The sequence below is a fragment of the Fringilla coelebs genome (assembly GCF_963513975.1).
Source record: "Fringilla coelebs genome assembly, chromosome: 4".
In the NCBI taxonomy this organism is placed as follows: Eukaryota; Metazoa; Chordata; class Aves; order Passeriformes; family Fringillidae; genus Fringilla; species Fringilla coelebs.
The window spans coordinates 934,164-959,221 of NC_140032.1; the positions used below are offsets into that span (position 1 = coordinate 934,164).

Genomic DNA, 25,058 nt, shown 5'->3' on the forward strand with positions numbered 1-25,058 from the left:
CAGGATGGGAATGACAGGAATTCATCCCGTGGGATTGTCCCGTGCTCGGGAAGGGCTGAGCCACCAACACAGGAGGGATGGGAGCTTGGTCCCTTTTTCTGCCTGAACTCGGAGCTGAGGATCCTTCAGGGCCTGCCAGGATCCCAGCAGGACGGGAATGCCAGGGATTCTCTGGGATCATCCTGTGCTCAGGAAGGTTTTGAGGGCAGGTGGAGGAAGAGGAGTGCAGGTGTGCTGGATGTGCCTGGCTCACCTGGCGTTGGATTAAGTTGGTTTTTCATTTAGAGATGGGGTAATTGAGAAGTGTTTTAAAAACTGCTGCCCAGGGCAGGGGGTTGGGGCTGGAGGATCTTTAAGGTCCATTTCAACCCAAACCATTCTGGGATCCCAGGATTCAGGTAAGGAGGCTTGAAAGGCACCAGGCTGAGCAAGGCAGAGTCTGGCTTTGGGGTGGTGTACAGAACAACCAAGGGAAAACCACTTCCTGCAGCTTTTCCCACTGGGATGGGGGTGGCTGCTGGTCTGCAGGGCCCACTCCAACCCCTGCTGGGTTTGGTAGGTCCAGACCAGCTCCAGGAGCAATGCCAAAGTCAGGATCCAGCCCTAGGCCCAGCTTGGATCCAGCCCTAGGCCCAGCTCAGCTCCAGCCCAGCTCAGCTGCTGTGCCCGCACAGCTCAAGGTGGTTTAATTAATCACAGATCATTTCTGCAGTGCATCCTCATTAACCTCCACAGCAAACTAACTAATTACTCATTAAGGCAGGGAAGCTCTCCGGGCCAGGACACCTCAGCCCAGAGCTCTGCTCCCTGCTCAGCCCTGGGTTAATCTGTGAGCTCCTCGCTGGCCTCGTCACTCATTAATGGGGCCCTGACTCATCACAGCCCTTGGGATGGGGGGGCCTCAAGGATCACCCAGTTCCATGGCAGGGACACCTCCCACTGCCCCAGGTGGAGGAAGAATTCCATATTCCACACAGGAATCCTGCAATGTCCCAGTGGGAAGAATTCCATATTCCACACGGGAATCCTGCAATGTCCCAGTGGGAAGAATTCCATATTCCACACGGGAATCCTGCAATGTCCCAGTGGGAAGGATTCCACACAGGAATCCTGCAATGTCCCAGTGGGAAGGAACCCAGAGCATCTCAGACCCAGCTCCTGGCCCTGCAGGGGAAATCCCTCCCCAGGCATCCCTGGAGCTCCAGCAGCCTTGGGATGGGATCATTCCCTGGGTTCTGGGATGGGATCATTCCCTGGGTTCTGGGATGGGATCATTCCCTGGGTTCTGGGATGGGATCATTCCCTGGGTTCCTGGCATGGGATCATTCCCTGGGTTCTGGCATGGGATCATTCCCTGGGTTCCTGGCATGGGATCATTCCCTGGGTTCCTGGCATGGGATCATTCCCTGGGTTCTGGGATGGGATCATTCCCTGGGTTCTGGCATGGGATCATTCCCTGGGTTCCTGGCATGGGATCATTCCCTGGGTTCTGGCATGGGATCATTCCCTGGGTTCCTGGCATGGGATCATTCCCTGGGTTCTGGGAACCCAGCAGGGAGCTGCTGCTGTGCCATGGACCAGGAGAGTCATTCCAGGGAATAATCCCAGCCAGGGAGCACCAGGAGGTGCTGGAAGCCCAGAAATGCCCCTGGAGAGAGGCAGTGGGGAGAGAAGGGCCTGAGAGAGTCCATGGGATGGGCTGGGAAGGGCCCTAAATCCCATTGCTATTCCAGCCCATCCATGGGCAGGAGGATGATTCCATGATCCCAGGTGGATCCAGCCCCAGGTGGATCCAGCCTGGCCTTGGGCACTGCCAGGGATCCAGGGGCAGCCCCAGCAAATCTGGGAATTCCAGCCCAGCCCCTGCCCACCCTCCCAGCCAGCAATTCCTTGCCAAGATCCCAGCCCAATCTCCCCTTTCCCAGTGGCAGCCATTCCCTGGCTCCTGTCCCTCTGTCCCTTGTCCCCAGTCCCTCTCCAGCTCTCCTGGAGCCCCTCCAGGCCCTGCCAGGGGCTCTGAGCTCTGCCTGGAGCCTTCCCTTCTCCAGGGGAGCATTCCCAGCTCTCCCAGCCTGGCTCCAGAGCAGAGGGGCTCCAGCCCTGCAGCAGCTCCGGGGCCTCCTCTGGGCTCTCTCCAGCAGCTCCACGTCCTCCTGCTGTTGGCCCCAGGGCTGGGGCAGCTCTGCAGGTGGGCTCTCACCTGAGGGAGGGGCACAGGGACACAATTCCCACCTTTCCTTTGGGATCTGCCCAGGGCTGGGGCAGCTCTCAGGTGGGCTCCCACCTGAGGGGCAGAACCCCCCATGCTGGAGCTGCTTCTGAGGCCACCAAAGCCAGGGGACAGCGAGGAGGGGACAGAGGGACAGGAGGGGGACAGGCAGTGGCTGCAGCCCCCAGGAGGAATCTCTGTGAGGACCCTGCTCAGCAGGAAGGGGTTTGTTGTTCCAGCACTCAGGTTCACTCCTGCACATCCCAGCACAGCTCCAGGACATCCCAAGCAGCTCCTGACCCGTGCCTTGGGCTGGAGGACGTGTCCAGGGGCATCCCCGGGGCCCTGCAGGGTGGGGGTCCCTGGGTGGGCACCACCAGCCCTGATTTTTTAAGATTTTCTAAAGCCTTCTGATGTTTACAAACTTCCTCACTCACTTTCTGTAAATAACTCATTGTTTTGCATTCTTTTATGGAGGAGGAGAAATCTGGTGGGCTGTTGGTTTGTCCGGTGCCACTGGAGAGGTGGCACTGCCACCCCCCAATCCACGGTCACTTTTGGAACTCTATAAATGTTGGAGTCAGAAAAGAATCTTTCCCTTTTCCCCCTTGAGCACAGGGGTGAGGACACTCGCGTTGTTTTGTGTTGTTTTGTGTCCCTCAGTGCCATCCCCCCGGGCAGGGGAGCAGCTCCCGGACCTTTGGCCCCGGGCAAAGGCGGCGGCTCTTGGCCAGCCCGGGCCGGGCTCCCGGGGCTGCAGGGGCTGAGCTCAGCGGTTCTGGCTCCGGGACAGCTCCCGGCAGGGCCACGGCAGCTCCCTGCTGAGCCAGGGCGCCCGGGGCAGCTGCCCGCCTTTGGGAGGTCAGGGGTGAGCTGGGTTTCATTTTGGGGGGATTTAGGGGCTTTAGGCACCGCTGGCCCCCAGCCCCGCTGACCGGCAGGGAAACAAAACCCAGGCGCGGCTTTGGCTCCTGCCTGAGCCGGCTCAGCCCAGCCCGGCCCAGCACGGGCACAAAGGGCACAGTGTGTCCCCAGCGCGGGGAGGGGGCTCAGGGGGATCCCCCGGGCACCTGGGGCCGCTGGGGCGGGCGGTGTCACCCCAAAGCACGGCGCAGAGCCCTGCCATCCTGCCCCAGACCGCTCCTGAGGCCGGCACGGCGCTCTCGGCAGCATTTTTTAGGGATTTCGGCCGAGGAGGCACCTGCACAGCTCCTGCTGCGCTGCTCGGGGGGAAGGGAGAGGGGAGGAAAGAGGGAAAAGGGATCAAATGCCCTGCACAGGGTTTTGCTGCTGGAGGCAGGGTGGGTGGGAGTTGTGGAGTTTGGGGGGAAATCAGAACTGCCGGGGGGATACCCCAGGGCTGGAGGGTTTTTGGGCTTGAAAGATGTGCTCAATTCCCAGCAGGAATCTCTCCAAGGCCTTTTAAGAATAAAGTGTCCAGCTGAATTATTTTTACTTTTAACCCAATAACCAACGACCTGTGTCCTGCAATGGGGACTTTTTATCCAATGACACAAAAACACCCAAAGCCATGGAGGAGGAGAAGGAGAAGGAGAAGGAGAAGGAGAAGGAGAAGGAGAAGGAGAAGGAGAAGGAGAAGGAGAAGGAGAAGGAGAAGGAGAAGGAGAAGGAGAAGGAGAAGGAGAAGGAGAAGGAGAAGGAGAAGGAGAAGGAGAAGGAGAAGGAGAAGGAGGAGGAGGAGGAGGAGGAGAAGGGGAAGGAGAAGGAGAAAAGGAGAAGGAGAAAAGGAGAAGGAGAAGGAGGAGAAGGTGTTGGAGAGCTCCTTTTGGAGAAGGAGATGTAGGAGAACTCATTTTGGAGATGTAGGAGAGCTCATTTTGGAGAAGGAGATGCAGGAGAGCTCATTTTGGAGAAGGAGATGCAGGAGAGCTCATTTTGGAGAAGAAGGAGATGTAGGAGAGCTCCTTGTGGAGAAGGAGATGTAGGAGAGCTCATTTTGGAGAAGGAGATGCAGGAGAGCTCATTTTGGAGAAGGAGATGCAGGAGAGCTCATTTTGGGCTCACTCCCCGCAGGGTTCACCCCCGGCCCAGGACACAGCGCTGCCCAAATCCCGTGGCTCCCCAGGGGACACACGGATCCAGTGGGATCCACCTGCCCAGGTGAGCTGTGGGAACAAGGAGAGCTCTGGAGAGCTCCAAACGCCTTTATTTTTAACACCCTTTTGTATTTCCCCTCCTCGAGCCTCTGGAGCCCCCGGAGCCGGGACGCGGATCCCTAATTAAAAAATGATCCCAAGGCAGGAGGAGGCTGGAATCCCGCTCCATCCCCTCCCCACACCCCGCGCTTTTCCAGAGGCATTCCCGGGCTCCCCGAGCCAGCCGGGCTCTGTTCCCCGGTCTCGGGACGCCCTCAGCTGGTGACTGGAAATGCCGGGAAAGGGAAATAAAAGTTATCGTGGCATTCTGTCTTCCCATCGCGCAGCACCCACCGGGCACGGGCTGGCTCCCCGGGATCTCCAGAACCCAGGGGATGCTGATACCCGGGGAACCCTGGCACCCGAAGTGATGCTGGCACCCAGGGGATGCTGGAACACAAAGGTGCTGATACCCTGGGGATGCTGGCACCCAGGGGGATGCTGGAACACAAAGGTGCTGCTCCATGGGGGATGTTGGTACCCAGGGGGATGCTGGCACCCAGGGGATGCTGGTACCCAAAGGTGCTGATACCTTGGGGATGCTGGCACCCAGGGGATGCTGGAACACAAAGGTGCTGATACCTTGGGGATGCTGGCACCCAGGGGATGCTGGTACCCAAAGGTGCTGATACCTTGGGGATGCTGGCACCCAGGGGATGTTGGTACCCAGGGGGATGCTGGTGCCCAGGGGATGCTGGCACCCAAAGGTGCTGGTACCCAGGGATGCTGGTACCCAGGGGTGCTGATACCCTGGGGATGCTGGCATCCAGGGGATGTTGGTACTCGGGGGATGCTGGTACCCAGGGGATTTTGGTACCCAGGGGATGCTGGAACCCAGGGGTGCTGGTCCATGGGGGATGTTGGTACCCAGGCGGCTGCAGGTACCTGGAGGATGCTGGTACCCAGGGGATGCTGGTACCCAGGGGGATGCAGGTACCTGGAGGATTGGTACCCAGGGGGATGCAGGTACCTGGAGGATTGGTACCCAGGGGGATGCAGGTACCTGGAGGATTGGTACCCAGGGGATGCAGGTACCTGGAGGATTGGTACCCAGGGGGATGCAGGTACCTGGAGGATTGGTACCCAGGGGGATGCAGGTACCTGGAGGATTGGTACCCAGGGGGATGCAGGTACCTGGAGGATGCTGGTACCCAGGGGATGTTGGTACCCAGGGGGATGCAGGTACCTGGAGGATTGGTACCCAGGGGGATGCAGGTACCTGGAGGATTGGTACCCAGGGGGATGCAGGTACCTGGAGGATTGGTACCCAAGGAGATGCAGGTACCTGGAGGATTGGTACCCAGGGGGATGCAGGTACCTGGAGGATTGGTACCCAGGGGATGCTGGTACCTGGAGGATGCTGGTCCCTGGTGGATGCTGGCATCCAGGTGATATTTGTACCCAGGGGATGCTGGTACCTCGTGGATGTTGGCATCCAGGTGATATTTGTACCCAGGGGATGCTGGTACCTCGTGGATGTTGGTACCCAGACGTGGGATCCTAATTTCTTTTTCCAAGGTCGGGATGAAATGCTTGAGATGGAATTCCTTGTTCGGACTCAGCTGTTTGTTAGTTCTCATCTCTGTCACAGTCTCACAAACCCGGAGTTCTGCAGCACCTCACTCTCACACACCAAAAATGGAGCCCTGTCTCTCTCTCCGAGGCCTTTTAAGGATAAACTGCCCAATTAAGAAATGACACCGAAATTATTTTTACTTTTAACCCAATACCCAATGACCTGTGCCCTGCAGTGGGGACTTTTTATCCAATTACAAAATACCAGCCAAAGCCAAAGAGAAGAAGGAGGAGAAGGAGGAGAAGGAGGAGAAGGAGGAGAAGGAGAAGGAGGAGGAGAAGGAGAAGGAGAAGGAGAAGGAGGAGGAGGAGGAGGAGGAGGAGGAGAAGGAGAAGGAGAAGGAGAAGGAGAAGGAGAAGGAGAAGGAGAAGGAGAAGGAGAAGGAGAAGGAGAAGGAGAAGGAGAAGGAGAAGGAGAAGGAGAAGGAGAAGGAGAAGGAGAAGGAGAAGGAGAAGGAGAAGGAGAAGGAGAAGGAGCAGCCTCCACCCCAAACCCTCCCTCTTGCTCTATATCCATTCCTATATTCTAAACCCCCAAACTCCGAGTCTCCCACCCTGTGATATCACACCCTTCTCTCCAAACTCCACCCCCACAATCCCAGGTCTGTCATTCCCTTTTGGAACCCTTCTCCATGGCTCTCCTGAGGCTCAGCGCCTCGCAGCACAAAGTCTGGAATTCTCGGTGCCCAGGGTTCCAGCAGCCAGGGGATGCAGGTCCCCAGGCATGGGGACACCCAGGGGACATTGGTACCTGTTGAATGGTACCTGAAAATGATCCAGGGCCAGCACAGGGGACAGGGACCTGTCCCAGCAGGGTCAGATGAGACCCTGGAGCTGCTCTGGAGCCAGGCTGGGAGAGCTGGGAATGCTCCCCTGGAGAAGGGAAGGCTCCAGGCAGAGCTCAGAGCCCCTGGCAGGGCCTGGAGGGGCTCCAGGAGAGCTGGAGAGGGACTGGGGACAAGGGACAGAGGGACAGGAGCCAGGGAATGCCCAGAGGGCAGGAAAATTGGGATCTTGGGAAGCTCTGAGGTTGTTTTATACAGAGAGCCACATCCCAAAATATTCCCCAGAGGGGATGGCAAAGCCCCCAGGGATGCAGGTGAGGACAGGGGGGACATTTCAGCAGCAGCCAGCCCAGGGAGGCTTCCCAGCCCCACAAACCCAGCAGGAATCAAATCCCAACAGTGCCAGTGCCAGGGCTGGGAGCTGCAGAGGGATTTTTGCTAATGAAAGTCCCAGGCAGGGAGGAAAGCTGAAAGCAGGCAGCAGGGCTGGCTGGGGAGGAGGATTTAGGAGCTTGGCAGGATTAAATGAACACAGAATTCATGAAAGGGCTCAGAGAGGGCAGGACTGGACTGCAGGAGGGAATTCTGGTGCCTTGCTGGGTGCAGCCACTGCTCTAACCCAGGATGCTCCTCCCTCCCTGGCAGGAATTCACCCACCCTCAAAGACCCAGCAGAATCCCCAGAGCAGACAGGCTTCATGACTTTAATGATTTTAGAGTTTTTATTCTTGAGAGCTGGGGAACAAAATGTGAGCTGCAGGGTTGGGGTGGAGGGGGCACAGAGGGGCACTGGGCATTTCCAGGGCACATCTCAGGGCTTCAGAACAACTTTTCTGCATCAGCTTTCCAGAGGAAAAGTCTCTGTGTGTCTGTGCCTGCTGGAATCTGAAGGGAAAATGACCAAAAACCCTCACAAATAGTGAAAAGGAAGGGGCTAAAGCCCCAAAGCAAGGCTTGGACCCAAATCCTGCACGGGGGGCAGGGCAGGAACTCAGGGCTGCGCCTTTGCTCAGTTTCTGTGAGCTGGGGACCCCACCAGGCTCCCAAAATTCCTCCAATCCAAAAGGGATTCCTCCAAGGCTGCTCCCTCTCCTGGTGGTTACTGGTGCTTGTGGGAACAGCACCGGGAGAGGCTTTGCTGCTCCTGAAGCAGAACCCGGCCCAGCCCTGCAGGAGCCCCGGGGCAGAGCCGGGACTGCCACTGCCACTGCCACATCTTCTGGAAATTCCCTTCGCCAGGAGTTTTCTCCTGAGAAGCTGAGAGGCCTCAGAAAATAAATGTAAACAGTAATTATCTGACTGATTGGAATGTGGGCTGGAGGCTGCTCACCAACAGGTGCATCTTTGATTGGTTCCATGTGAATTGTTTCTAATTAATGACCAATCCCAGTCCAGTTGTGTCGGACTCTCTGGTCAGTCACGGGTTTTTATTATTCATTCCTTTCTACCCTTCTGGTGTCCCTCTTTTCTTTAGTATATCATTTTCTTTTAATATAATATAATTTCATAAATTAATAAATCAGCTTTCTGAAACATGGAGTCAAGATTCTCATCCCTTCCCTTGTCCTGGGGACCCTCAAACAGCCCCACAGGGACATCCCCAGCTCAGGAACGGCTCCTTGGGGACAAAGGGGACATACACGAGGACAGAGCTCCTGCTGGGGCTTCTGTGGGGCTGGCACAGCCCTCGTGTGCACCACAAGGCACACAGAGCCACAAAAGGGCACCACAAGGCACACAGAGGCACAAAAGGGCACCACAGGGCACACAGAGCCACAAAAGGGCACCACAGGGCACACAGAGCCACAAAAGGGCACCACAGGGCACACAGAGATGTCCCTAAAGCTCCCCAGATGCCAGGGTTTGAACAAGGTCCTGCTGGAGGCACCAGGGAAAGGCTCAGCTGGAAGCAAAGCAGGCAGGCAAAGGTGGAGGGGCTCAGATGTCGAAGAAATCCACGTGTGCTCCGGAGGGGAAGGAATCCTCCTGCAGGAGCTGGAGCAGCTTCTGGGCTGACACAGAGCTCTGGATGAGCTGCCCCTGCTCCTGCAGCCGCTGGAAGTGCTGGCGCAGCCCAGGATCCCCAGTCCTGGTCCGGGCCAGGAGCTGCATGTCCGTGTCCAGGGGCCCTGGGAAAGGGAAAAATCACCCAAAAAATCACTTAAAGAGAAAGGAAAGTCCAGGGCTTGTTTGCCCCTCTGGAGCCAGGCTGGGAATGTTTCCCTGGAGAAGGAAAAAATCCAGGGAATCCTCAGAGCCCTGAAGGGGCTCCAGGAGAGCTGGAGAGGGACTGGGGACAAGGGACAGAGGGACAGGAGGCAGGGAATGGCTGCCACTGGGAAAGGGGAGATTGGGCTGGGATCTTGGCAAGGAATTGCTGGCTGGGAGGGTGGGCAGGGGCTGGGCTGGAATTGCCAGATTTGCTGGGGCTGCCCCTGGATCCCTGGCAGTGCCCAAGGCCAGGCTGGACATCAGGACAGTGGCAGGTGGCGTCCCTGCCCATGGATGGGACAGTGGGATGGGTTTTCAAGTCCCTTCCCCCCCAACCCAGGCTGGAATCCCACGATCCTGATGGCAAAGCCAGCTGGGAGTGGCCTTTGAGTGCAGCTGCTGCATCCAGAACGGGGCACTGGGCTCCCACCTCTGCTGCTGGGGCTGGAGGGGCAGGAGCGGGGCTGGGCTGCAGGAATGCCCATCCCAAAAGCAGGAGAAGGCAGGAATGCCCATCCCAAAGGCAGACAGGCAGCAGGGAGCTGCTCTCCTCACCTGGGGCATAGTTGAGCACACGGAGCCCGGGCTCCTCCAGGGCCAGCACACGGAACATCATATCCCTGGCAGCCTTCCCAGAGCAGTACAGGGCCCAGCTGGGGAAGGGCTCCAGGGCACACAGGGATGAGATGTTCACCACGGTCCTGCTGCAGCCAGGCCGTGCCCCAAAGGCCCTCAGGGCCACGGAGGTCAGGCACAGGGCAGAGCTGATGTTGAAGGAGAAGTAGGCGTTGATCTCCTCCAGGTCGGTGAGGTCCAGGAAGGATTTGGAGATGTCTCCCAAGGAGCCTGGGAATAGCAAACGTGGAATGGTGTGGGGTGGGTGGGACCCTCAGGAATGTCCTGGCAGCAGCCTGCCGTGGAAGGGACACCTCCCGCTGTCCCAGGGTGCTCCGAGCCCCAGTGGCCTTGGACACCTCCGGAAAGATGGAAAATGAGTTCTTACAGACGGGATCCACCCCACAGCAGATCCCTTTGGCTGCCACGTTCCACACCCAGCACTTCCAGAGCTTTGGGGCACAGCCCCTGCCAGGTCCCACAGCAGCCTGAGGAGCCCAGCCCGGCCCATTTCGGGTCACACTGACCCAGCAGTGACAGGGGACAGGGACCTGCCCTGCCACCCTGTGCCAACACAAACAGCTCCCAGCCTGGAGCACAGTGTCCCCAAGGGCCACCACGGGCCCTACGCCAGTGCAGCCCCAGAGCCTGGAAGCCCTGTGGAACCCCGGGGTGATTTAAAGCCATCATGGGGAAAAGGGCACTGAAGGCATTAAAGGCACAAGGAAGGACCCACGAGGTGGGGCTGGAAGTTTGTCTGAAGGTTTGGAGAGGGGGAGCAGAGGGACGAGAAGGTGCAGGAGGACAAATGGCACAGCGAAACCTTGGGAGCAGCAAAGCACCGCCAGGGACATCCCCCCCAGTTAACTCCTTTAATAAACCCCACCGGGACAGGGGAAATCCCCGCAGCTCCTTTTCTCTTTTGGGGTATTTGCTGGCACCCCAAGCCCCGGCTCAGCCGGGACCGCGCGGGGCAGAGCCGGCTGCCCTCGGGGGCGGAGGGCAGCGGCTCGGGGAGGGGACAGGCGGGACCGGCGGGGACAGCCGTGCCCTACCGGCGTTGTTGACCAGGAGCAGGCGGCCGAAGGACGCGTCCTGCAGCAGCTCCCGCAGGGCAGCGCCCGCCCTCCGCAGCCCCTCCTCGCAGCCCAGGTCAGCGGGCACGCACTGCACCCGCAGCTCGCTGCTGCCGGGGCCGCTCCCGGTGCCGCTCCCGGCGGCATTGCCGGTGGCCCCGGCGCGCAGCTCGGTCGCCAGCTCGGCCAGCGCATCCGCGGAGCGCGCCAGCAGCAGCAGCGCCGAGCCGGGCCCGAGCTGCGGCGCCAACAGCCGCGCCAGGCTGCGGCCGAAGCCGCGGGAAGCGCCGGTCACCACGCAGGCGGTGGCGGCCCAGCGCCCCGGTCCCGGACCCGGACCCGGTCCCGATCCCAGCCCAGCTCCCGGCGCCCGCTCCATCCCGGAACCCGGCGGAGGGGGCGTGGGAACGCGCCTGCCCACGTGACCCGCCCCATTCATGCCCCCGCCGCTCTGTGAATGGCCGCTCGGAGCGCGCGGGCAGCGCCGCCGGCTCTGATTGGTCGGTGCCGGCGGGCTCGGCCCGCCGCGCGCTCGGGGGGCGCGGTCGGAGCGGGGCGCCCCCTTGCGGCCGCTGTAAGGAGGGGCGGCTTCCGTGAGGGAGCGGAGGGGCGGGAACGGGACCGGGAAAAGGAACGGGAACGGGAATGAGCCCGGCACCAGGAACAGCCACGGCACCGGGATCGGAACCAGCAACGAACGCGAGCAGGAGCAGGTGTGGTAATGCGGCTGCGTCCCTGGAGCGCCGGGCCTCGCCTGCCCACAGCGCGGCCGCCCTTGGCCTTTCCCCCGTTACGGTTTTTTCAATGCACATTTCAACATATTTTTCAAATATTTTTTAATCAAATTTTTAATCTTTTGAAAAAAACTTTAAAAAATATTTTTAAAAAATATATTTTATTTTTTTTCCCCACGGATGTAAACTCCCTTTTATTGTGCCTGCCCAGCCTTGTCCCCCCCTGCTGCTCCTGCCGGGCACCAAAGCCATCCCTCCCCTTTTCCCTCTGCAATCCCGACTTTTGGCACCCAGCACTGGTGCTTTACTTGGGAGTAAAAGCCCTCTCTGATCACAGAAAACCCTAAAATCCTTTAAAAAAATTAAATACCTCTGTGCATGACGGTGCAGATGACTTTCAGGGAGGGTTTTTCCAAGGAATACCTGGTCTGTAGGGAAGGAGCTGGCAGCGGGGCTGGATTCCCAGCTGTTCAATTCCAGGCCAGATGGTTCCAGGCAGGTAACGGAGTGGGATTTCACTCAATTAAGCAGCCACAGACTGGGCTGGAACCCTCCAACACTCTAATAAAGCATTAAAAATTCATGGCATGGCAAAAACCCAAGAGCACTATTTGTTTTGCTAAAGCAAATCTTACACATTCGGCGAAATTAAAATCATCAGCAAAAAAAAAAATTAAGACAGCAAATGTGTATTTTTTTCACAAGTAGCTTCTTGATGGCAGAACTTGCTTCAGTCACTGCCAGTTCCCCCCTTCCCACTTTGGCAGCTCCAGTCTCCTGCATCCATCAGGATTGCTGCCCTGCTTCCCAGCCTGGCACCCACAGGGGGCTGGGAATGGGCAGCGTTTGCTGGACCGCCCTTCCAGCAGCCCAGCTCTGCCTCAGGACATTCCTGATCCCTGCAGGTGTTCAAGGGCACTTGGGATCGCCTTTGGAAGGTGTTCCTGCCCGCTGTAGGAGCTGGAATGGGATGGGCTTTAAGGTGGCTCCCAACCCAAACCATTCTGTGGTTCTAAGCAGGAGGGAGGGTTTAGGAAGGATTTTATTTTTAGCTGCTAAAAGTTGCTCCTGCTAAATTAATTTTTTTTAAAGTTAAAAACCAGTGGGAGGGAAGTGGTGACCAGAGGAGCCCAGAGCTGGAACTGGAGACCTGAAAAATTATCATGGAATCCCAGAATAGTTTGGGTTGGAAGGGATCCTAAAGATCATCTCATGCCAGGGCAGGGAGACCTCCTGCTATTCCAGACTCCAAGCCCAGTCCAGCCTGGCCTGGGGCAGTCCCAGGGATCCAGCTGCTCTGGGAATCCCATCCAGCCCCTCCCAGGGAAGGTCAGTCTCTACAATTCCCGATGCATCCCTCCCACCCAGCCCTGGGGGGGCTCACTGCACTCCAAGCCCCGCGAGGGATTTGCTGCGGCTGCCCCGCTCTGGTGTGACAGGGACAGGTCCCAGGGAACCCCCGGTGCTGGGAACGTGGGACAGGCTCCTCTGGGCCTGGATCCCCACAGGGAAGGGCAGGAAATCCCCAGAACTCTTCCATCCGTGCTCAGGCTCGGGCTGGAGTTGGGAGGAGCAGCACTTGGTGTCAGGGAATCCCAGAACCCTCAGGGCTGGAAAAGATCCCTGGGAACAGCGAGTGCAACCAGCCCAGCACTGCCCCAGGACACTGCCTGTGTCCCCAAGGGTCACAGCCACAGGGCCTCAAAATCCCTCCAGGGATGGGGACTGCCCCCCTGCCCTGGGAAACTCGTACAGGTTTGGCTGTGTCGGTGACACCAAAAGTCCAGAGGGTTCTGAGGGGGATTCCCTCAGGGGGAACCTCTTCCAGAGGGACACCCCATCCCAGGGCAGTGGGAACACTGGGGAGCTGGCACTGCCCTGCCGTGGCACTGCCCTGCTGTGGCACTGCCCTGCTGTGGCACTGCCCTGCTATGGCACTGCCCTGCTGTGGCACTGCCCTGCTGTGGCACTGCCAGGGCTCCTGGGAGAGGAACCTCTGAATTCTTGGGACACAGGACTGGCACCCATGGCTTCCTGGGTGCCAGTCCCTGGGAGTTTCTGTCCCTGCAGCAGGGCAGGGCTGGCAGCCGCCTGAGGTGGCTCTGGCTGCTGTCACCGCTGACGTGGCTCCCGAGGGGGCCCTGGCTGTTGTCATTGTGGCTGTGGCTCCGCAGCAAGGCGGGGCTGGCAGTTGTCACCCTGGCTGTTGTCACCCTGGCTGTTGTCACCCTGGCTGTTGTCACCGTTGCCGTGGCTCCCGAGGTGGCCCTGTCACTTGTCCCCGCGGCTCCCAGCGCTGCAGGCAGGGCGGGTGTGGCCTCACTCCTGAGCTCCGCTGTCGGCTGAGTTGCCCGAAGGCCACCCCAGCTGTGGGAGTCCCGGTGTCTGTCCCCACAGCTCACTGTGTCACCTCCCGAGCACAGCCCGGCTCGGCTGATCCCGCCTCTGGCTGTGTCCAGCTGGATTTCTGGCTGGAAGGAGGGTGGGATGGGATGGGATGGGATAATGGGATGGGATAATGGGATGGGATAATGGGATGGGATGGGATGGGATGGGATGGGATGGGATGGGATGGGATGGGATGGGATGGGATGGGATGGGATGGGATGGGATGGGATGGGATGGGATGGGATGGGATGGGATGGGATGGGATGGGATGGGATGGGCTGAGAGGCACAGCAGGATCCCCACTCCTGCAGCTGTGATGATGAGCCTGCAGGGAGGAAATCTCTCCCCGTTCTGGGGTGAGAGGGGTGATCTCTCCCCTACTCATGAACTGTGGCCCCTCCTTTGCCATCCTGCAGCCCAAGCACAGAATTCCCACATGGAGCAGCCCTCGGGTGGGATTCACCTCTTAGGTCTTCAAATCCTGCCTCGGTGGAGCTAAGCCCTTCTCGTGGGATTTGGGAGCACTTCAGAGACGCCAGCACAGCTTGCCAAAAGATCTTCACCCCAAATTTCCACCAGAGATTGCAGAGTTGGATTTAATAAAAGCAGAAGCTCAGATTTGAAAAATCCTTCACAAAGGTTGGTTTTGGTTAAGGTGTTAGGGCAGGGGTTGGACTCCTTGATCTTGAAGGTCTCTTCCAGCCTCGTCATTCTAGGAATTCTGGGAATTCTGTGAAGGTTGAAGCCAGAGCTCCATGGCTGAAATCCATTTTCAGTCTGCCCAAGATAATAATTTCCTGTAGCCAGATGAAAAAGTGAAATAAAATCCATGAGGAAACAGAAGTTGTTATTCAGAGCATCCAGGGTGTCCCAAACAGGGGTTTGGGGAACACTACAAAAATGTTAGGCTTAAAAATTGATTTCAGTCCTTAAATGTAACGCAGAGCAGGATTTTAAACACAGAGTGCTGTGGCTGGAAAATGTGGATTTATCCTGCAGAAATACCTTCTGGAAGAGTGGAATATTTGGAATATTAGGCTTAAAATATTAGGCTTAAAAATTTGTTTCAGTCCTTAAATGTAACACAGAGCAGGATTTTAACCACTGAGTGCTGTGGCTGGAAAACATGGATTTATCCTGCAGAAATATCTTGTGGAGACTGGAATATTTGGAAGTCTGGACTATTCTGTGGTTATGTGGATGAATCCACGAGAGGCCAACAAAGCCCCGGCGGCGGGGGCTGGCGCGGGTCCCTGCGGGGTGGAATGCCCGTGAATCCCCTCGGGAATTCCAGCCTGGCTGCTGCGGGTGTGTGTCACGGTGACACGGGGGAGCCGTGCCCCGCTCGGGGGCGGCGGCAGCGGCGGGAGCAGCCCCGGCCCTGCGGCTGCTCCGTCCCAGACGGGCCCTTTCCCTTCCCTCCTCCCAGCAAGGGGCAGCCGAGCCTCGGGATTCCCGCTGCCCGCCGCAGGAGCGCGTTCCGCGGGCACGGCGGGGCACGGCGCGGAGAGAGGGAGGGAGGGAGGAACGGAGGGACGGAGGGAGGAGCCGCGGGCGGCTCGGCAGGAGCAGGGATGTGTGCGCTCCCTGGGATTGCCCGCAGGGTGCTGAAGGTCAGCCCTGTTAGGAAAATGAATGCACGAACACCAGAGGTTTATGTCCCAAAAGGAGCCAGAGTGCTTTCTGGCTTTACTGGAATAAAGGCAGAGGCCATGGGGCATTCCCCTGGGATCTCTCCGATTTTTGCAGGACGCAGCTTCCTTTATATCCCAATTTCCCGGCCGCATTTCCTTTCTCTCTTTCCTCTGAAGGTACTGAGAGTACTTGAGAGGTAGGAAGGCTGAGGTCCTTGAGAGTTTCAGACTCCCCGATACACCTGATACTGAAGATTTCCTTCTAATGTACAACCCTTCTTTTAATTTTTAATTCTCACTGAATTTAGGAGTTTTTTCTTTCTCATTGTTTCTTTCATCTCTCAATGTCTAATTCCGTTTATCAGCAAACCCAAAAAGCAAATCTCTTTTTTCCATTCATCAATCAGTGGAATCCTTCCCATTGTTTCTTTTATCTCCCAGTGCTGGTTTTATCTCCCAGCAGACCCGCAGCTGGTTTGGAAAGACAAACCCACTGTTCCTCTCAGCCCTGCAGAGGGAATCCCGGGAATTGCTGATCCCCCAGAGCAAACAGGAGCGCTGGGGGGGCTGAGGCAGCGCCGGGACTGTCGCTCTGTCACTGCCTGGCATGGCAGGGTCTGCCTGCTCCTGTCCTAGCTGGCACAAAGGCGATACAAAGCAACACACTCCATTTTCAGAAGGCTTCCAACTGGTTTTATTCTAGCGAGCTTGCTTTTCATACATTCTTACAACGCTCTTTACACTTCACTCATTGGTCAGGAAAGACAAAGTGCTCGTTGGAACAGGTTTCTCTTCTTTCTCCTTCTTTCTTTCTTGGTCTCTGTGTCAATGACCTTGGTAGGAAATCCTCTCAGCGGTAAACGTGGATCCTCTTATCGAACTCCTCCGTGGCTCACAGAAGTGGCAGTAAAACCTCTTCACATGCTCCGAGCAGGGAAAGCGAGCCCGGAGCGTGCCCAGCCGGGAGCCGGGGCTTGGTGAGGGCGGCAGGGAGAGCAGGAGGAGCTGGGGATGGAGGGGAGGAGCCGGGAAGCGGCTCCAGTGCCCTGCCCGGGGAGATCCCCGAGTGCCCCTGCAGGAGGGGTTTTCCAGATCTGGTCTTGTGTGATCCTTTCTTCGCACTGTTAATTCCCGGATTTGTGGCTAAACCCGTGATCCCACTGGGACATGTTTTCCTGAATGGCACTGGAGAGAGCAGATTTAAGCCTGGCTTGGCCTCGTGCCCGCCTGCCACTGCTGGATGGAGGGGAGGAGAGCACGGAGCCTCCGGAAAATCCAGCGGGGAGAAGGGGAAAAGGAAGGAGAAAAGCCAGGAGAGGTTGCAGGAGTTGAGCAAACCACAGCACAAAACGAAACCCCCAAATTAACACAACAAGCAGGAGGCTGTGAAGTGAAAAACAAGAAAAGGAAATAAATTCTGAGAATTCTGTTGCTCCAGGGATTTGAGACAGCTGCTCCTGGCTTTGGGAAGTCATGGACAGGCTGATTGTTGAACCAGAAAGGAACTTGCACATGAGGCTTCTCCAGCTCTCTGACCCATCACATTGATTTTTTAAGAAGTTTTGGCCCACTAGGGAAGTTCTGGAGGCCTCGCAAACACTTCGAGGTCAGTAATTAAAAGGGGGAGATTTTAAAGCATTACCAGGCTGTTGTCAGCTCCATAAAACCCAATTATCTGGAGCTTAATTAGGAGGAAATTAAGGGAACATAAAAGGGTTAATGGCAGCCAGAAGGGTTTAAGGCCAATAGAATCTGTCAGGCAAAGCCAATCCCATTTTTTAGGATTATGAGCCATCTTTGCTACACCCGTGTTGGCCTTGCCCGATGATTTGATTAATAAATTCCAACAATACCCATTCAGCATGGTTATGGCAGTGACTGGGGAGAAGAAATAAATAAATCAACTTCTTGTGGACAGGCTCTCAAACGGGACAAAGTTTGTGTGGCAGCAAATAATGAGGACAAATCCCAGGCAGACGCCAGCAATGAATATTCATGTGAAGGTGACAAATGCTTGAGTCTGGGGACAAAGAGTGGAGCTTTTCTCACAGAATGGAACATTTTATCCCGAGCAGAACTGGAGGTGGTGATGGGGAAGCAGCCCGACATGGAGCTGGGGTGACTGCTGGTGGCCACACAACCTCGGGGAGGAGCAGATGGATGGGGCTTCCTTTGGGCTTTGGTTTTGGGGACCATTTGATTTCTGGCCTGGGCTCATCCTCAGCAGCACCAGGGGTTGAGGGAGGGGATTCTGCCCCTCTGCCCTGCCCAGGTGAGACCCCAGCTGCAGAGCTGCCCCAGCCCTGGGGAGGACGTGGAGATGTTGAAACCAGGCCAGAGGAGGAACACAAAGATGGTTTGAGGGTTAGAACAAAACTGAACTTCAGAACATCTCTGCTCTGGAGCCAGGCTGGGAAAGCTGGGGGTGTTCACCTGGAGAGGAGAAGCATCCAGGGAAAACTTACTGCAGCCTACCAGTGCTATGGAAAATAGAGAGAGCAACTTTTATATGGGCAGATAGTGGTAGGACAAGGGAAATGGTTTTAAACGAAAAGAGGAGAGATTTAGGTGGGATCTTGGGAAGGAATTGCTGGCTGGGAGGGTGGGCAGGGGCTGGGCTGGAATTCCCAGATTTGCTGTGGCTGCCCCTGGATCCCTGGCAGTGCCCAGGCCAGGCTGGATCCACCTGGGACAGTGGGAGGTGTCCCTGCCATGGCAGGGCGTGGAATGCGATGGGCTTTAAGGTCCTTCCCAACCCAACCCATTCAGTGATTTTAAATTCCCACCTCTGTGAATTTAAGTTCCCACCTCTGATTTTAAATTCCCACCTCTGTGCTCAAGCCCTCCTGGGCTGAGCAGTCTCCTCGCAGCAGATCCAGTTCCTGAGATCCTCATTTGTGTCAGCACCGGGCGAGCTCTCGGAACCGGACCCGGTCCCGGTGTCGGTGCCATCCTGTGATTAAACCCATCACGTGCCGTCCCCACCGCTCCCTGCTGGCTGTTGTTTAAAGCCGTTTAACGATCCAGGGAGACCCGCTGCCTGCAGGAGCACCGGCTCAGTCCCGACGGCACTAACCCCGCTAATTTCAGCGATAACAGTCACTGATAACAATCCCCTTATCTGCCGGCGGCAGCGGCACCCCCAGATGCCACCGCGGAGCCGCTGGGGTTGGATTCCCGTGGGAATTCCATGGGTGGATTCCCATGGCCGCAGGCAGCCCCCGGCAGGACTGGGCTCCAGAGCGGTTCGGTCACCGCTGGGCTGCTCCTGGCAGGGGGAATTCCGGCAGGGATTGTCCCCGTGCTGCCAGGGACACCGCTGGGAGCTCCAGCCCTCGATTGTCCCTGTGCTGCCAGGGGCACTGCTGGGAGCTCCAGCCCTCGATTGTCCCTGTGCTGCCAGGGGCACTGCTGGGAGCTCCAGCCCTCGATTGTCCCTGTGCTGCCAGGGACACTGCTGGGAGCTCCAGCCCTCCTTCCCAGGGGTTGTGGAGTCTTCAGAGGAGCTGTGGAGGCTCTGCAGCGCTTCCCTGGGAACAGCTCCCGATCCAGCCTCAGACCAGGATACACCCTGTGATTTTCACCCCCATTCCTCCCACTGCTGATGTGTCTCTGATTCTTGGTCCTAGGAAAACTTTTACAGATCTCTGCAGTGACACTGGCAGGGGACACATCTCCCTGGTGCCACATCCAAAGTGACACCGTGCTTGGGAAGTGGTGGGGAGACTTGGTGAGCTCCATGTGAACTGAGGGAGCTGGAGCACGAGTGTGGTGAGGAGTGGCTGAGGGAGCCGGGAAGGGGCTGGAGAATCCCTGAGGGAGCTGGGAAGGGGCTGGAGAATCCCTGAGGAGCTGGGAAGGGGCTGGAGAATCCCTGAGGGAGCTGGGAAGGGGCTGGAGAATCCCTGAGGAGCTGGGCAGGGGCTGGAGAATCCCTGAGGAGCTGGGCAGGGGCTCAGCCTGGAGCAAAGGAGGCTCAGGGGCCCTTGTGGCTCTGCACAGCTCCTGGCAGGAGGGGACAGCCGGGGGGTCGGGCTGTGCTCCAGGGAACAGGGACAGGAGCAGAGGGAACGGCCCCAGGGGGGCTCAGGGTGGGCACTGGGGACATTCCCCATGGAAAGGGGGCTCAGGCCTGGCACAGCTGCCCAGGGCAGGGGTGGAGTGCCCATCCCTGGGGGATTTCAGAGCCCTGTGGATGTGGCACTTGGGGACATGGGTCAGTGGTGGATGCTGGGGGATGGTTGGGCTTTGTGATCTTAAAGATCTGTTCCAGCCTTAATGAGTTTTCACCAGGCTCTCCTCACTCCGCCTGTGGTGTTCCAGTCCTGGAGCCTCATTTTGCGGGGTTCTTTTATCCCTTTCTCATTTCATTAAGTGACAATGGAAGTGTCCCTGCCCTTGGCAGGCAGGTTGATACCAGATGATCTTTGGTCCCTTTGAACCCCACCCATTCCATGATTCCACATTATTTACATCAGCAACATTCCACCCTCACTAGCAGCCCTGAGGGAGGCCCAGGTGTGCTCACACAGCTGGAGAATTCTATTCACATCTCAGAAGGTGAAACAACAAATGAAAGGCAGAGCCCTCGGAGGTGTCACAGTCTGGGATTCCTGCTCTCCATCCCGCCCTGCGTGCCCCTGCAAGGACAGCGGCCGATAAGGTGTGCTGGGAGCGGGACATCCCAGTGCTGTTTTCCCCGAGAGCTGATAACAGGAACCACCAGCCGCTCCCACAGGGAGCCACAGGGACAGGAGACCTTGGCACCCAGGGGTGCTCCTGCAGGACATCCCGCGCTGCCTTTGGAGGAGGATCCGCAGTGCCCTCGGATCCCGCAGCTCCCGGGGGCGCAGCCGGCAGGGCCGGGGCGGGCGGGAGGCGGCTGGGAGGCGGATCGGTGTCTGCAGGAGCTCCTGCTGCCGGGGAGGGTGTGCGAACGTCCCTCAAACATCCCGGGGCAGAGGGTGCCTGGGAGGGCTCCGAGATGGGGCTTAATGACCCAGCCACTCCGGGCTGCGGGTTTGTCACAGAGCCCGAGAGACTCCCGACAGACCAGTAGGAGCTCCTGAAATATGGGGTTAATTTCACCGGGACTCCTGACACAGACCAGTGGGGGCTCCTGAAATTTGGGGTTCATTTCACCCGGACTCCTGACACAGACCAGTGCGAGCTCCTGAAATTTGGGGTTAATTTCACCCTGACTCCTGACACAGACCAGTGGGAGCCCCTGAGCTTTGGGGTTAATTTCACCCGGACTCCTGACACAGACCAGTGCGAGCTCCTGAGCTTTGGGGTTAATTTCACCCTGACTCCTGACGCAGACCAGTGGGACTTCCTGAACGAATTAACTTTTGATTAATTTCAAGCCACTTTGGAGTTGATTTCAAGGGTTTGTCACAGAGCCCGGACACCCTGACTCCTGAAACAGACGGGGCTGCACAAGCGGGAGTTCCCGAGGTCTGGGGTGCAATGCGGGGTGCAGGGGGACGGGGAGCAGGCGGCTGGGGGAGGCTGCACCTTCCTCGGCAGTGGGGAATGGAAGGGGAACGTGCAGCCGGAGTTTGGGATAAAAGGGAGGCTGAGCCCTCTGAAACCTGGAGAGAGAGGAAACCGTGCACTGTGCCCCGGTGAGCTCTCCCTTTATCCGAACAAAGCTGCAGGACTCCTCTGTCTCCTTTACAGACACCGGCTTTTCCCGGCGGGATTTTCCGCACACTTTGGGACCGCAGTCACCTTTTCAGGGCAGGGTGACATCGTTCATGGGGCTGAGGAGCAGGGACAGGAGGGGACAGGAGGGGACAGGAGGAGCAGGGGCTGCCTCTGCTCGGGGCAGGGACACAGGTCCTGTCCTGTTGGGGTGTCACTGCCATGGGGCTGTGTCCTCTCACGGGGAGGACATGGGGACAGTGCCATGGGGCTGTGTCATTCACAGGGGTGTCCAAGCCATGGGGCTCTGTCCTCTCACACAGGAGGACATGGGGACAGTGCCATGGGGCTCTGTCATTCACAGGGGTGTCCAAGCCATGGGGCTCTGTCCTCTCACACAGGAGGACATGAGGACAGTGCCATGGGGCTCTGTCATTCACAGGGGTGTCCAAGCCATGGGGCTCTGTCCTCTCACACAGGAGGACATGGGGACAGTGCCATGGGGCTGTGTCCTCTCCTGGGTACAGCACGGGGACAGTGCCATGGGGCTCTCTCATTCACAGGGGTGTCCAAGCCATGGGGCTGTGTCCTCTCCCAGAGGAGGACACGAGGACAGTGCCATGGGGCTGTGCCCTCTCCTGGGTACAGCACGGGGACAGTGCCATGGGGCTCTCTCATTCACAGGGGTGTCCAAGCCATGGGGCTCTGTCCTCACGGGCAGGACACGGGTCTGTGTCCCCTCGATTGGTTCGACACCCCCCCACTCAATCTCCCGCCGCTCCCCCAGTCCCGGGGCCGCGCTGCTCCGTCCTTCCCTCCCTGGGCGGAGCGGCCGCGCAGGCCCGGCCCCCTCCCGCACTACATCTCCCATGGTGCCGCGCGGCCCGGCGCCGCTCCCGCACTACATCTCCCATGGTTCCGCACGGCCCGGCACGGCTCCCGGACTACATCTCCCATGGTGCCGCGCGGCCCGGCACAGCTCCCGGACTACATCTCCCGTGGTGCCTGGCGGCGCGGGCCCCTCCCGGACTACATCTCCCGTGGTGCATCGCGGCGCGGCACCGCTCCCGCACTACATCTCCCATGGTGCCTGGCGGCGCGGGCCCCTCCCGCACTACATGTCCCGTGGTGCCTGGCGGCGCGGGCCCCTCCCGCACTACATGTCCCGTGGTGCCTGGCGGCGCGGGCCCCTCCCGCACTACATGTCCCGCCGTGCCCCGCGCGCGGCGGAGCGGGGCCGAGCAGCCCCGGCGGTGCCGCTGCCGGCCGGGCCGGGCGGGGCCGCGCAGGTGGAGCGGCCCCATGGAGCGGCCGAAGATGGCGGAGCTGGAGAGCCTGGAGACGGCGGCGGAGCACGAGCGGATCCTGCGCGAGATCGAGAGCACCGACACGGCCTGCATCGGCCCCACGCTCAGGTGCGGGAGCGCGGGGGCAGCGGGCGTCCCGTGCCGCTCGGGGGGATGCGGGGGGCGCTCCCGGCAGGGCTGCGCCGGGCTTACCGGGGCAGCGCCGCTCTGCCCTTTGCCGGCCGGTGTCACGGCGTCCCCGGCGGGCTCCCCCGGGCTGCCCGGGCTCCTTTGTTCTCCGAGCGGCCCCTGCCCCCCGGGACAGCCCCGTCACGTCCTTCCCGTCCCTCCGGATCCGCCGTTCCTCGCGGTTCGCTTCGGGCAGCGCGGCTCCGCCCGCAGTGCCCAGCGCGCCGTTAACGTTAACCTGCGTCCCACGAGGAATCGCCCGATTCCCCAAGAAATGGGATTATTTTACATCAGTTATCCGCAGCTGCGCCCTGTCTTGCTGGACCAAGTCGGCATCGCTGCCCTGAGATGATGAGATGATTGCTCCGGTCCCCGCCGTTCCCCCGATCCCCGTGATTCCCCCGATCCCTGCGATTCCCCGATCCCCGTGATTCCCCCCGGTCCCCGTGATCCCCCCATCCCCGTGATCCCCCCTATCCCCGCGGTTCCCCCGATCCCTGCGATCCCCGTGATCCCCCGATCCCCGTGATCCCCCGATCACCGTGATCCCCCCATCCCCGCGGTTCCCCCGTCGTTCCCCGCCCTGGAAGTGCTGCCGAAGTTCTCCCCAGGACTTTGGATCCCCGGGGCGTTTGCCGAGCGCAGGTGTGTGTGCGATCCCCGAAAGGATGGGGGGATTTCCAGCTCCTCCCGGTCACCGGGAGCATCACGGAATCCTCAGCCATCCCCAGCAGTGCCGGGGTTCAGTGCCCGCAGATAAGGGAGCTGTCTGTTATCTCGGAGCTCGGCTCGGGCTTGGTGCCTGCGGGAGGGGAATTTGGGGTTCGGGCAGGGCTGGGTGCGCTCGGGGCTGGAGCCTCCCCTGCCTTGATTTCTGTGCCTGCGATTTCCCGGCTGGAACCCCCGGAGCAGCTCCGGGGCCTCTCTGCACAGCCCAGCCTCGGAGCCCCGGGGTTTGCAGCGATGCTGCAGCGCTGGCACCGAGCTGGGCTGAGAAATTTTGGGATTTGTGAAGCCAGCAGAGCCCTGGGCTCGCTCCGGCGTTGCCCCTCCCCTGGTTTATTTGGAATTCTTGCACTTTCCTTCCTGGAGTTCTCCCCTGAAGCTTCTCAAGGTGAACTGAGCAGTGGGAGATGCTGGGAGTGAGATTTGTTATTCTGCAAGAACTGGTTGGGATGGGTGGGAGCTGCCAGGGTGGGGAGTGTGGGTGGTTTTTCTCCGTTTCAGAGGACACAAAGTGCAGCTGATCTCGTCTGTGATATTAAAGTTAGGTGAGGAGTTGGGTTTGATGTGGAGCTTTGCATTCCCTCAGGAAAAACACCGAGTGTCCGGGCTGGGAGGGGTTTGGGTTTTATTCATTCACTGTTGGATGTGGGGACATTTAATTATGATTAATGATCAGCAAGGATGGCAGAGCTAAACTGGCCCGGCTCAGGGTAAACACCAGAGGCAGGAAAAGAGGATGGTGGAAACTTTATTTATTTATTTTTTTAATAAAAGGTGACTCATTTCTTGTGGGCATCATGGAAGAAATGTGTGTCCAGGAGCCAGGCTGGCTTCTCTGCCAGGAACTCCCAGAGCTCAGCTCCGGGCCAGGCTGGAGGCTGGGGCTTGGGCTTGCAGAACTGGCCTGTTATTGATTCCTGGGGTTTGCAGAATTGGGCCTTTATTGGTTCCTTTGGTTTGCAGAATTGGGCCTTTATTGGTTCCTTTGGTTTGCAGAATTGGGTTTTTACTGGTTCCTTTTGTTTCCAGAATTGGGTTTTTATTGATTCCTTTGGTTTCCAGAATTGGGTTTTTACTGGTTCCTTTGGTTTGCAGAACTGGGCTTTTATCAGTTCCTGACTCTTTGATTTGCAGGATTGGGCTTTTATTGATTCCTGTGGTTTGCAGAACTGGGCTTTTACTGGTGCAGAACTGGCCTTTTATTGGTGCAGAATTGGGCTTTTATTTTTTTTTTGGTTTCCAGAACTGGGCTTTTATGGGTTCCTTTAGGTTTGCAGAGCTGGGCTTTTATTGATTCCTTTGGTTTGCAGAATTGGGTTTTTATTGATGCAGAACTGGGTTTTTATTTGTTCCCCTGGTTTCCAGAACTGGGCTTTTATCAGTTCCTGACCCGTTTGATTTGCAGAATTGGGCTTTTATTGCTGTGGAATTGGGTTTCTTTTGGGTTTTTTGGTTTCCAGACTTGTGTTTTTATTGGTTCCTTTGGTTTGCAGAACTGGGCTTTTATTGTTGCAGAATTGGGCATCAGTTACTGACCCCCTTGGTGGACAGAGTTGGCATTTCATGGGCACAGAGTTGGGTTTGTATGAGTTCCTGACCCCCTAGCTGTGCAGAGTTGGCATTTCATGGGTGCAGAGTTGGGTTTTTATGAGTTCCTGACCCCCTTGCTGTGCAGAGTTGGGTTTTTATGAGTTCCTGACCCCTTTGCTGTGCAGAATTGGCATTTCATGGGTGCAGAGTTGGGTTTGTATGAGTTCCTGACCCCCTGGCTGTGCAGAGTTGGGTTTGTATGAGTTCCTGACCCCCTTGGTTTCCAGAATTGGCATTTC

At 58.1% G+C, this 25,058-nt stretch overlaps 2 protein-coding genes across 3 annotated transcripts in view; one reads left to right on the forward strand and one right to left on the reverse strand.

Annotated features, from left to right (window-relative positions):
- Nucleotides 1–7,479: 7,479 nt before the first annotated feature.
- On the reverse strand, nt 7,480–21,942 carry SPR (sepiapterin reductase; the record flags this gene model as incomplete). The annotated part of the gene is made up of 5 exons (XM_084205093.1): nt 7,480–8,853; nt 9,491–9,781; nt 10,606–11,214; nt 13,477–13,656; nt 21,891–21,942. The coding sequence occupies 5 exons, from the start codon at nt 21,940–21,942 to the stop codon at nt 8,663–8,665; spliced, it is 1,323 nt and encodes a 440-aa protein (XP_084061219.1). The 3' UTR covers nt 7,480–8,662.
- A 332-nt stretch (nt 21,943–22,274) lies between these two features.
- The window catches only part of EXOC6B (exocyst complex component 6B), a 309,916-nt gene continuing 307,132 nt past the window's right edge, over nt 22,275–25,058 (forward strand). For both annotated transcript variants that reach the window (XM_084205070.1, XM_084205071.1), the window contains exon 1: nt 22,275–22,443. In XM_084205070.1, coding sequence (XP_084061196.1) covers nt 22,331–22,443 — 113 coding nt within the window. In that variant the 5' untranslated portion in view covers nt 22,275–22,330. The remainder of the gene's footprint in view (nt 22,444–25,058) is intronic.